The sequence below is a fragment of the Danio rerio genome, chromosome 17 (genome assembly GCF_049306965.1).
Source record: "Danio rerio strain Tuebingen ecotype United States chromosome 17, GRCz12tu, whole genome shotgun sequence".
NCBI classification, from domain to species: domain Eukaryota; kingdom Metazoa; phylum Chordata; class Actinopteri; order Cypriniformes; family Danionidae; genus Danio; species Danio rerio.
Window position 1 is genome coordinate 16,404,929 of NC_133192.1, and position 12,572 is coordinate 16,417,500.

The 12,572-nt window shown below is 35.1% G+C and overlaps 1 protein-coding gene and 1 long non-coding RNA gene across 5 annotated transcripts in view; one reads left to right on the forward strand and one right to left on the reverse strand.

Moving 5' to 3' along the window:
- Positions 1-370: 370 nt before the first annotated feature.
- Positions 371-12,572, reverse strand: part of wdhd1 (WD repeat and HMG-box DNA binding protein 1) — a 40,909-nt gene continuing 28,707 nt past the window's right edge. For 2 of the 4 annotated variants that reach the window (XM_009292886.5, XM_021467145.3), the window contains exons 18-26: positions 11,278-11,409; positions 10,875-11,074; positions 9,471-9,613; positions 8,317-8,373; positions 8,011-8,042; positions 7,760-7,924; positions 7,364-7,506; positions 4,944-5,079; positions 382-947 (exon numbers count right to left, since the gene is read on the reverse strand). In XM_009292886.5, the coding sequence (XP_009291161.1) occupies positions 777-947; positions 4,944-5,079; positions 7,364-7,506; positions 7,760-7,924; positions 8,011-8,042; positions 8,317-8,373; positions 9,471-9,613; positions 10,875-11,074; positions 11,278-11,409 (1,179 nt within the window). In that variant the 3' untranslated portion in view covers positions 382-776. Of the gene's footprint in view, positions 948-4,943; positions 5,080-7,363; positions 7,507-7,759; positions 7,925-8,010; positions 8,043-8,316; positions 8,374-9,470; positions 9,614-10,874; positions 11,075-11,277; positions 11,410-12,572 lie in introns of all 4 variants that reach the window. The other 2 variants (NM_001002726.2, XM_073927198.1) reach the window with 2 other exon arrangements.
- The window catches only part of LOC100499487 (uncharacterized), a 10,325-nt gene continuing 5,571 nt past the window's right edge, over positions 7,819-12,572 (forward strand). Inside the window, exons 1-2 of the long non-coding RNA NR_120388.1 lie at positions 7,819-7,930; positions 10,919-11,014. This is a non-coding gene — a long non-coding RNA (uncharacterized lncRNA). The remainder of the gene's footprint in view (positions 7,931-10,918; positions 11,015-12,572) is intronic.

Here is a 12,572-nt window from a genome sequence, read left to right on the forward strand (position 1 = left end):
GAGATCTCTTATTCACATTAAAGTGATGTCTTGGGGCAGATCAAACCACCTAAGGGGATTGAGTAGACCTTTGTGTGATGATGCTCTTATAATTAAAAATAAATGCAGTGTTTTTGGTTTTATTTAAGTGGTACAGGTTTATGCAAACAAAAGGTTGCACATCTGGCAACTTGTCAGTTCAGATCAGTGTCAATTCATGTCAGCGTGGTTGCAAAATCAAAGTTCAGTGACCTCAGTTTAACATCAAAAGACCATTCACTTCACATCTGAAGGATGTCCGTCATTACATCACTACTGTGGCAAGCAACACTGTGTACCTTTTAACTTGTCAGTAGGCCAAGACAACATCGATAATGAAGACAACTGCAAGCACAGCTCCAATTTGATATTTTTAATATTTTATTATGATCATTTGTACAAAACTTCACAAAAACATATGTACAATTCATCCCAAAAAAATACAAAGGAAAAGAGACTACTGGGTTCAGAAATGGGATCTGGTTTTCAACCATTCTGCTGTATTGAAAATTGTTTAACAAAGGGCCTCTTGCCTCATTTCAAATGCAAATGAAGCGAGACAGGAACTGCTTTCAAAAGAGCTCAAACTCGAGAAAATTTACACAGAATGAGTGGATTATGAATGAGCAGCTAGTTTATTTAACAGAATACGTAGGCAGAATTACAGTAAATATGCAAAAACTTTTAAAAGTTTTCTTTTTAACTCCACAATCAATATTAAAATAAGATGTAAAAATGTACAAGCGTTAAACTAAGTACTATTCTTTGTTAAATGCAAATGCTGAGAGTTTAGCAGAAGAATCCAGTGGCTTTTTCTTTTTGGCACTGGCCTCATCAGACTCCATTTGTTCAGCTGCTTTTTCTTCATCTTCATCTTCACGTTTTCGTTTCTTGGGGTCAGAGTCACCCTTTGCTTTCTCCGTCCAGTTCTGAATGAAAGATACAAATGACAAGTGCTCCATAAAGGGATAGTTCACCCAAAACTGAACATTCTGTCACCGTTTACATCTCAAAAATCTGCTGTAGTTGTTTTCTGTTGAACGCAAATAAAGTTATTTTGAAGAATGCTGGAAAAGTTAAGCAATGACTTCTACTGAACTTTAGTGCTTAATTTGTAAATGAATACCTTGCAGAAAAAAAAACAGCAAATGAAAGTTACTGTGATCGACGTCCACCACACCATTTCAGTTTTCCCGCAACATGACATCATCTATTTTATTCAGGATCTTTAATAGTTTTGTGCTGTATAATGTTATGGGTCACTCATGGATAAGAACAAATAAACAGCTACAAACCTAAATCTTATGAAACCTCACTATTCAGTTTACCAACACCACTGCTATTCAGTTCACTTCCAAGTGAAAAAATAAAAATAAAAGACTCGCTGTGTCTAATCTTCATGAAGAGTCCACAGTTACCTCTTCTGTCATGTGTTCTGGCTGACCGGTCTCTCACTATCCTGATCCAGGGACACAGTTCCACCTTCTCGAGATCTCGTTTGATCAGGCTCATTATCAGATTTAAAAATTAAATATGCTTGACTGCCTGTCACTGTATAACTTGTTTTTGCTACTATGGATGTCAATGGTTTTCTAACATTTTTCAAAAGATCTTAAAGATATGGTAAATGAGTACATTTTTTGAGTGAACTATCTTTTTAAATAAATTTAGGCAAAATTAAACCAACTAATTTTACCCAAAAATGAAAATGTAAATGATATAAAAAATATTTTAGCTTAAACTGTCCTCCTTGATGATTTATAAAACACAAGCATCTTTCAAACGATCAATCCGTACATTCAAGGCATTGGACAACTCTTCTCTGGTCTACAAATGATAACTTATTAGGCCATATTGGTATTCTGAGGAAGATTTATACCAGTCTACTTGAAAGTATTATCTCCTATAATATTTCTTGCTGGTAAGGAAATCTTGGAGCTAGAAGCAAGTAAGATCATATTGGACCCCCAGAAGCAGCTTGTGGAACTGTGTATACAGAAGTCAGAATTATTAGCCCCCTCTTTGATTTTTTCTTTTTTAAATATATTCCAAATTATGTTTAACAGAGCAAGGAAATTTTCAATGCAAGTCTGATAATATTTTTTCTTCTGCAGAAAGTTTTATTTTTTAAATTTTGGCTAGAATAAAAGCAGTTTTAAATAAAACATTTTAAGGTAAAAAAAAAAAAAATTAGCCCCTTTAATCAATATTTTTTTTCTTTAGTCTACTGAACAAACCATCGTTATACAATAAATTGCATAATTACCCTAACCTGCCTAGTTAACCTAATTAACCTAGTTAAGCCTTTAAACGTCACTTTAAGTAGGCGATGCAGTGGCGCAGTAGGTAATGCTGTCGCCTCACAGCAAGAAGGTCGCTGGGTTGCTGGTTCAAGCCTCGGCTCAGTTGGCTTTTCAGTGTGAAGTTTGCACGTTCTCCATGCATTCGCGTGGGTTTCCTCCGGTTTCCCCCAAAGTCCAAAAACATGCAGTACAGATGAATTGGGTAGGCTAAATTGTCCGTAGTGTATGAGTGTTTGTGTAGATGTTTCCCAGAGATAGGTTGCGGCTGAAAGGGCATCTGCTGCGTAAAAACGTGCTGGATAAGTTGGCGGTTCATTCCGCTGTGGCGACCCCAGATTAATAAAGGGACTAAGCCGACAAGAAAATGAATGAATGAATGTCACTATAAGCTGTATAGAAGTGTCTTGAAAAATATCTAGTCAAATATAATTTACTGTCATCATGGCAAAGATAAAATAAATCAATTAGAAATGAGTTATTAAAACTATAATGCGTAGAAATGTGTTGAAAATATCTTCTCTTTTAAAAATTAAATGGGAAATAACATAAACAGGGGGCCTAATAATTCAGGGGGTTTAATAATTCTGACTTCAAATGTAAACCAGACCAGATGGTAAGCCTCACAGATAGTTACAGACTCCACTCATCCTCTTTATTATGAATTTAAAAAGCTTCCTTCTGGTAGACGATACAGAGTACCCCACAGCAAAAACACTTTTTTTAAGGAATCGTTTATATCATCTGCTATTACTATACAGAACAAATGACCATGACGTAGTTTGTATGTTATTCTGTGACACTGTAAATTTGTCTGTGGTTACATAGCCAGTGTTGTGTGTTGGTAATCTTTGTGTTTGTGATGTTTGGGGATGTTTTTAGTAGCTTTTTGTGAGGCCAAAAACAATTTTTTTTCACACGTGTGGACAAATTAAAGACTGCTAATTCTAATATGTATAAATTAACATATCTATATATCTATATATATATATATATATACACACACACACACACACACACACTTATAGCCAGTAGGCCTATTCTACCCCTGGACATCAAGACATTTCCATCTTCAGATGCTTTAAACCAAATCAAAGACTAAATTTAACTCTCTCGCTTTTGATTGATGCTTGGCTGCTATTTTAATTCTTACATTTTATTATTTTCTATTACTATTTTTAATTGTAAGTTATCTTTTTTGTTGAAAAGCACTTTGGATCAACTATTTTTGTAAATATTTGTGCTCTATAAATAAACTTTGCCGTACCTTATCAAAATAGGTGACTGCATTCATGACTTTAACAGCTAAGATTATGTTCAACAGTACAAACCCAGTTTCCTTTCTCTCTACTATAAGAAAAAGAAGTGTCATGTATTCATCTTAAGTGTCAGTTGTCTGTGGATCAATGTCAATATTGTTGAACTTTACTTGCACAGACCTGTGATATTGTTTCATAAGACTTCAATATATCAACAGGGCCCACATGTATTCATTTTGCTTTGCATGTAAAAGTTTATTTGACTGTTAAAGTGCTTATAACTATTGACTTGCATTACACAAATTGCCAAGAACCAATAAAAATCCTCTTTAAATAATTTCCTAAAGAAAAAGATTCATCTAAAACCTAAATAAGTTAGATAATCACTATTAATTATTGTTATACTTTACTTTTAAATAACTCTCTGTGATTTCAATTCAAATTGACTATCCATTTAAGACAAACATATGTGTTCACGTTACAGATGACCCTTGTGAGTCACCAGACCTGTTTCAGATATTAGCATTGGGGCCCTTTCTACACCCCCCCCTTCTGATGCACACTATTCATCATTGTAACGCACTCGTTCCGCAATGATGCCACCCCCCCCATGTCATTAACATAAGATCAATGAGCACTACACAAGCCCCCAGCCCGGGTCTCCAGAGCAACAGGCGTACGAACCATTTTTCCTCCAGGCTGGAGTGTGTGAAGAGTCATTCTACCCTGCACTGAGTGGGCCTGTGGGTGCGGGGTCACGAACAGATCGTTCATACCCACTAGAATCCACAGGTAAGTGGAGATCAGAAAACAGGACGGTACTTGCTTATAAACGGTGTTGGCATGGGTAAATTGGGTTGGAAATTTAGAAGCGTATAAAAAAATAGGAGGAAACTGAGGTGTAATAAAAAAAGAGCATGAATAAAATCTGTTGCATAATAATGGACGTGTGAGAAAAATGCAGAAACGGGGAAAATCCCAGGTAACTTTCCCGGACTTAAAGGGATAGTTCACCCAAAAAAAGAAAATTACATCATTATTTTGTCACCCTCCACTGGTTCCAAACCTGTATGAGTTTCTCTCTTGTGTTGAACACAAAATGAGATACTTTGAAGAATGTTGGAAACCGAAAGTCTTTTTTTTTTTATTATTATTGAAGTCAATGGTTACCAGTTTCAAATATACTTCAAAATATCTAAAAAATAAAAATAAAATAACTTGAAAAGCTTTAAAATCATGTAAAAAAAAGCTTTTGAGTTATGGGTGAGTTATGTTTGGTAAATTCTCAATTTTAGGTGAGCTATCCCTTTAATAATAGGTTGAAGAATTAGTAAACAGCCACATGCGTTTATATGAACGGTCTTACCAGTCTTTCCTCTGCCGACAAGGTGCGGAAACGCCCCATGCCTTCCTTGATAACATCCATTTCCTCAAAGTCAGGATTGTCTGCAAGAATGCTCTTCCTATTCTCCTCAAGCCACAGCTGAAAGCCGGTTTTGGGCCTGAAGGAAGTAAATAGTAATTTCACAAAAGACAGTGAACATACAAAACAAACAAACTTTTTGTTCCTTAATTAATGATCTGCTTTATGATTAGTGATGCACAACAAATAGTTGATCATACAGGCTTGAGACTGGTAAAGCTACATGTATGGCAAACATATTGTAAAGTAATGACGGTAATAATATACAATACGAGACATGTAGTTAATGTATTTACTAACATGATCAAACAATGAACAATACATTTAATACAGTATTTATTTATGTGGTAATGTTAGTTATGAAATGAAAGGAACAGTAGTGAAAACAGTTGTTCATTATTAGTTTGTGTTAGCAAATGGGGCCTTAACTAATGCATTATTTATAATAATTAAATGCTGTTCATGTTAGTAAATACATTAATTTCATGTACTTAAAGCTGTAAAGTGTTATCATACTGACATTAAATGAATCAAAATATATCTAACAAACACTTTTATTAATGAACATCTATGTCCATCCATCTGTGTCAAAGATGGGGCATTCCATTTTTAATCCACATCCAATACAATTTTACAAAAGGAAATGTTTTAGACAAAGAAAGCATTTTAAATCTGTCTTATGACTCGAATATTATTTGTGAAAATTTGATGTGAAATTATGGGTAAAAAATAACTTCCTATGTTCATTCATGAATCACATGCTGTGTTTACAGTAATTAATGGGAAAAAAATGAATGGGGAGATTCCAATGCATTAAAAAAAGCTAAAGCTGCAGTACTTTAGTTTGAAAATGATCAATGAAAAATCTATAGGGTACTTTGAAGAGGAAGATGCAATATGGCAGACACTACAATGCAGAAGAGCTGAGAGCCACTATCAGAGCAACCTAGGCTCTCATAACACCTCAGCAGTGCCACAGACTGATCGACTCTATACCACGCCACATTGCTGCAGTAATTCAGGCAAAAGGAGCCTTAACTAAGTATTGAGTGCTTTGCATGCTCATACTTTTCGACTGGCCAAAATATCTAAAAATCCTTTTTTTATATTGGTCTTGTATTGATATTTTAATTTTCTGAGATACTGAATTTGGTCCGAGTAATGCAGAAACTGCTGATCTACTGGGATTTTCACGCACAACCATCTCTAGGGTTTACAGAGAATGGTCTGGAAAAGAGAAAACAAAGTGAGCGGCAGTTCTGTGGGTGCAAATGCCTTGTTGATGCCAGAGGTCAGAGGAGAATGGCCAGACTGGTTTGAGCTGATAGAAAGGCAACACTAACTCAAATAACCACTCGTTACAACCGAGGTATGCAGAAGAGCATATTTGAACGCACAACACGTCCAACCTTGAGGCGGATGGGCTACAGCAGCAGAAGACCACACTGGTTGCCACTCCTGTCAGCTAAGATCAGTAAACTGTGGCTACAATTCACACAGGCTCACCAAGATTGGACAGGAGAAGGTTGGAAAACAATGCCTGGTCTGACGAGTCTCGATTTCTGCTACGGTGACATTAAGATTGGAGGGTCAGAATTTGGCATCAACAACATGAAAGCATGGATCCATCCTGCCTTTTATCAACAGTTCAGGCTGGTGGTGTAATGGTGTGGGGGATATTGACACACTTTATGCCTATTAGTACCAATTGAGCATTGTGTCAACGCCACAGCCTGCCTGAGTATTGTTGCTGACCATGTCCATCCCTTTATGACCACAGTGTACCCATCTTCTAATGGCTACTTACAGCAAGATAACGTGCTATGTCATAAAGCGTGAATCATCTCAGACTGCTTTCTTGAACATGATAATGAGTTCATTGTACTCAAATAGCCTCGGAACGGGAGATTCGCATTATGGATGTGCAGCCGACAAATCTACAGCAACTGCGTGATGCTATTATGTCAATACGGGTCAAAGTCTCTGATGAATATTTCCAGTACCTTGTTAAATGTATGCCATGAAGGACTAAGGCAGTGTTGAAGGCAAAAAGGGGTCCAACCCAATACTAGTAAAGTGTACCTAATAAAGTGGCCGGTGAGTGTACATTGACCTTATTCTGCATTGCTGAAAAGCACTCGTTTTTGCGATTGTTATAGAACTACTGATTCAGTTGCCTATGGGTGAAATTACTAGGAATAAAGGCAGAAAACGGTTAAACTTCTTGCTGAACAAACAAGTGTGTTCATGACGTACAGAAAATGTACAATATAATAAGAAAATTTCAAGATATAAAAAAGTTAAAAACAAAAACAATCAATCTGTGCAAAAACAAAACAATTTAACAAAGAGTAATGTCCTACTTTTTGTTCTCAGTGTTCTCCTTTAACACTGGAGGAGTAGCAGCAACAGGAGCCGGTTTGACTTTCTCCGCTTCTGATTGGCTGTCCTCCAATTTCTTACTGTTTCCTTTAGAGGCACTCATCTGCAGCAGAGTGGCCTGCGTCTGAAAAACAAGCCCAGAAAACTAAGATTAATTCAAGATCTCAGATACAACATGTTTTTTGTGTCCTGCACACCAACTTAAGTACATAGTGTTGCTTATATTCCAATTTAAACCCCTTCGACTTTTCAGTGGAACAAACATTGTATTATAAGTACAAAGCATTCTAGAAACGATCTCCGATAAGCAGGTTGAGAGAGTTATTTGGGGTCAGACTGGAGCCGGTGAACACTCATGTTTGGGCTAAAAACTGTACCTTGGACTTGGGTTTGGGTGCCAAGGGCTTCAGAACTGGGGCTTTGCTCTGTTTTGATAATCCGCTGAAAGCTGCAGGTTTTCTAGACATCGTCATGCTGTCCAAAACATTAGTCGTTCTGGGCTGACCAGCTGGAGAACCTGAGGACTTGCCTGCACCGGATACCTGCAAGTATAAAATATTGTTTTTTAATATATAATGTTAATGAAAAAGTACATATCAAATTATCTTTACAAAACGTTAATCGTTACCTTAAAAGGGTTCACACGTCCTTCTCTGCTCACTGAGACAGACACGCACAATTATTACTTTCAGAAACACAATCATATCTCGAGGAGGAGAGAAACTGGTAAATCAATTTAAACTGAAATAATACTTTAAAATAAAGAAATCATAGATAAAAAACTGCAAGCTAATAACAAAAACTATTTAAGAAAATCATATTTCTATACTATTAAATGAAAAAAAATATATATATATTTTATTTTAGGATACTTTATTTTAGATAAATATTTTTCATTTTTATACATTTTTCAGTTTGTTAAAACGGTTCTCACCTGGTTTGGGAGATGGCTTTTCAGGTGACTTTCCTCCTTTTTTGAATGGATTTAAAACTGTAAAGACAACATTTACTCATATTTTAACATATGAAATTGAAATGGTTTACTCCTGTTAGTGATGTAACGGATGACAAATCTCACGGTTCTGGTGGGGGAGGGGGGATGGTTGTAATTTGCTTTCCAACAGTACTGCAAGAAACGTTTTGCTTTAACAAACAGAACTTAGAATCTGTAACTTTATTAAAATTAAAGGAAGAAATAATATGCTAAAAAAACATTGTAAAATATCTTGTACTGATAAAAATTTCCTGTTACTACTACTGTTGCTGATGACACTAAATCACCACCTATTGGTTAAATAATGTAATTGCTGCCCACAACTTTCATTTTTGAGGGTCATTAAAAGCATATGAAGTGATTCACCATAAACATCAATGGTTATATCTAAACTATAAACTTTTATCCCCGTTCTTCTGTTATTTGACTGCTCGTAACTTCATAAACATCTCAAAAGACTAAAGACTGAATCTCTTTCTTGATTTTTGCGTTTTCAGATTTGAATACAGTGATTCGAAGGACTAAAAAAAAAAAAAAAAAAAAAAAAAAAAAAAAAAAAAAAAGAGTATGCAAATCACCATAATTTTTAATTATGTTGCGTGGGTCTTGAGATCCTGATCTTTTAAAGATTAATCGTGCAACTTACACTGAATGCGTTGATGCTGGCTAAACAAGTAGTGACAGAAAACACCTTTAATAACCTAAAGAAACCTGCTACATCCCAAATAACCTACCACAACTTCTTCCATCATCGTTATATTTTACAGGAAAACCTAAAGGCTTTATTACATGTGATTTGAATGATGTGAGAGGCGATCTCTCTGCGATCGTTACAAATTTAGCATTAAACTACAGCTAAAAGAATGCAACAATCCACGGGTCATTTGTGTTCCAAACTGTGGGTAGTGATCCATACAAATCACGGATCAACCGTGATCCATTACAGCCCTAACTCCTGTATTTAGGATTTGCCCTAAAAACTGTAATAAGTAAGGAAAAAGTTAATAAAAATCAATGTAAACACAAAATGCATTAGCATCTGGTTTAAGCATACTACACTTTTCAGATTAAATAAGAAATAATAGCACATGTACATTTCTTCCTGGTCTCTGTTGATTCCTCTGCATCCATCTGTTCTTCTTGTGGATATTCTTCCTCCTCAACCTCCTCCTCCTCACAGCCATTTTCCTGTTGTGCTTGTCTGCTATTCATCTGATTGGATTCTCTATATTCTCTACTTATAAAAACACAGAAACAAATCACCTGTTGAGTCAGCATTACAGTCTGATCCTTTTTATTAATTATTTAAATCTGAAGTTTTTACAATATACTGAAAAAAAAGTTCTCTTTTTTTAGATTATAGATTTCAATTTATACACTTTCATAAACTCTACAAGAATCACTTAAAAATACTTTAGGACCCTTCTAGGGTTATAAATAAATAAATATTAATATAGAAAGTTCTTTATTTAACAAACATTAGGAAAGTTTTGGAAACAACAGGAAAATAGACGTTTATTGTTTTAAGGTGCAGCATGTATTTTTGACACCCAGTGGTTGAACTAGGTATTGCATTACTGGATCAAAACAAACGCAAAGATTGCCAGATTAATAACCAACAGCAGTGAGCCTAACTCTCGGGGGAAAAAAGGCTGATTTCAATAGTTTTCGAAATAAAAGCAATGACACACGATAGAAGAAATATTCTCCATATTAAAATAAGTTTTTGTTCTAACAAACACCTTGAACTGAAATATTAGAAACGGTTTATATTTCTTGCAGCTGAACAAAAGAAAACTGACAATGCTTACCTTTGGTAAACCTCATGTGCTTTATTCAGTGAAAAATGCTAATAATGTGAGTTTGAATGATATTTTACATAACATTTATTGCCATACTAATGGCAACCCTAAAATATAACCCTGAAATTTAATTGGCCAAACTGGCATTGGATGGGTTAAAAGAACCATAACAAGATGTTCCAGCATGTAACGTGCATTTTCAAAGCAGAATATCTGACTTCAGCATTGTTTTTCGGATAAACAACGTTCACTTAGCATGTTTCTAAAATATCTGCAAACATATTATGGTATTTTTATGCATTAGAAGAGTCAAAAAAAAAAAAAATAAATCAGTGTTTCAAACCCTCAAGTTTTTCTAGCATTTAACACAAAAGAAGATATTTTGATCAAAGCTGGAAATCTGTAGTCATTGACTTGTATACTATTCGTTTTTCGTTTTCAGCATTCTTCAAATATCTTGTGTTGTGTTTAACAAAAGAGAAAATAAATCTCAAATTTTTTTTTCCACTTGAGAGTGGGTGAATTTAGATTTTAAGGTGAACTATCCCTTTAAGCTTTTCCTGCTTAAAAATAGCAGGAAATATCAATTCATAGAAACTGCATCTATTTATTAGACATCAAGTTTCCAGCAACGTCACAAAGAATAATAATGGAAATAGAAAAACTAATAACATTACCCAGATTTTTAGTGCTCACCTCTGATAGGCTGGCTCCTCATCTTCCTGCTCCTCCTCTTGCAGCTGATTGGCTTTTTCCAGGGCGAGTTCACTGAGTCTCTGTGCCAGGGCCATGCGTCTGGATCGAGATGCGTAACGGATGGCGAGCGTCACAACACTGTGAGTCATCAGCTCTGCCAGCTCCACACAGCGAAACTCACGCTCCAGTTTACATGACAGCTGCCCGACGCACACACAAAAACATTTATATATTAAAAAAATAGGAATAATCAAATGTGCAAGCTACACTTCAAGATATTGCACAAATGCATCTTAAAAGACGTATTGTGTTCCAGAAATCAGACAGTGAAATTCAATCCAGGGGTGTCTGATTAAATTTAGTCAGGCTTTGACTTCCTGTTCTGGTCACATGAACGACTTACAGCGAACATCTTCATTAGCAGTTCCTGCTGTTCTTTCTCAGCCTGAGCTTGACTCTCGCTGTCAATTTCATAACCACTAGATGAGAGAAAGCCATAGTGGTTATGAAAGAGCATGGACCGCCAGTACTGCTCCTACAGAACATAAGCAGAGATGTTAATGTCAGTTCCTGCACATTTAAAAAAAAATTTAAAATCTACATTAATTATTGGTATACAATGATAAAACAGACAAGCTCTGCACTGCCAAGAGTAGGGTTGGGTATCTTTTGAGATGATTTAGATTCCGGTGCTAAACCAACACTTTTAAAACAGTACCAGTGCTAAAACAGTGCCTAAACCGATTCCCTTGAGCCACAACATTATGGTGGATGACTCTAGAAAAATCTTTTATTTGACAAAAAAACTATATTTTAATCATTTTAATTGAAGAATATTACTGAGGAGGTTTAACATCAATTCATATTGTATATATTTAAATTGAATTGCATTATTATATATTTATTTTGATCATTTGTGTTTAACATGAATTTAAGATTTGCATTATTTAATAAACATTAGATTTAGCTTACTATTGACCTGTGTCATCAAAATCGTGAACTCTTTTTTTTTTTTTTTTTTTTTACTAGGGTTGTGGCTTGTGACTATGTTTACATGGACATCAGTAATCTAAGGATTTGCCTTAATGTGAATAAGACAATAATATGAATAAGGACTTTACATGAGTTACTTTCTGAATGATCCTTTCATGATCTCTTTGGCCATATTGATATCGGCCGATGTGTGCTATTTTTAATGGAAATTTAAAGTAATTTAAAATAAATCGTTGTTGGTCCAATATTAAAATTAGGTCGATATCTTTAAGTCAATAGATTATGTAATTGTTCTGCCTGCCTCACGCATGCGTGGGACTAACTTGTTCAGACTTGTCCGGTGCACTATAAGCTTTTCTCACATTGTTTATTCCTTCAAAGTCTATTCCCACAAAGTTTGTGTGGTATTGCTGTTCGTTAATAACTCAGTAAGTAACCATATTCCTTATCATTGTAGATATAATTGATAGAGAGTCATTGTGTATCTTGGCTTAAATTGCTTCAGGAAAAATATTACATGTGCATAAATGAAATATCGAAAACGAGAGAATCGTGGGAGAGTGAGGTAATAAATGACTCAGTGACTAACAATTGTACTTAACTTTAACACGTTTATTAGAGAACATTTGAGCTGGTTTTTGTTATTTAACCGATTTTTTTTATGCAACAGTGAAGATGCATGTTAATTTGCTATGAAGAAAAAAA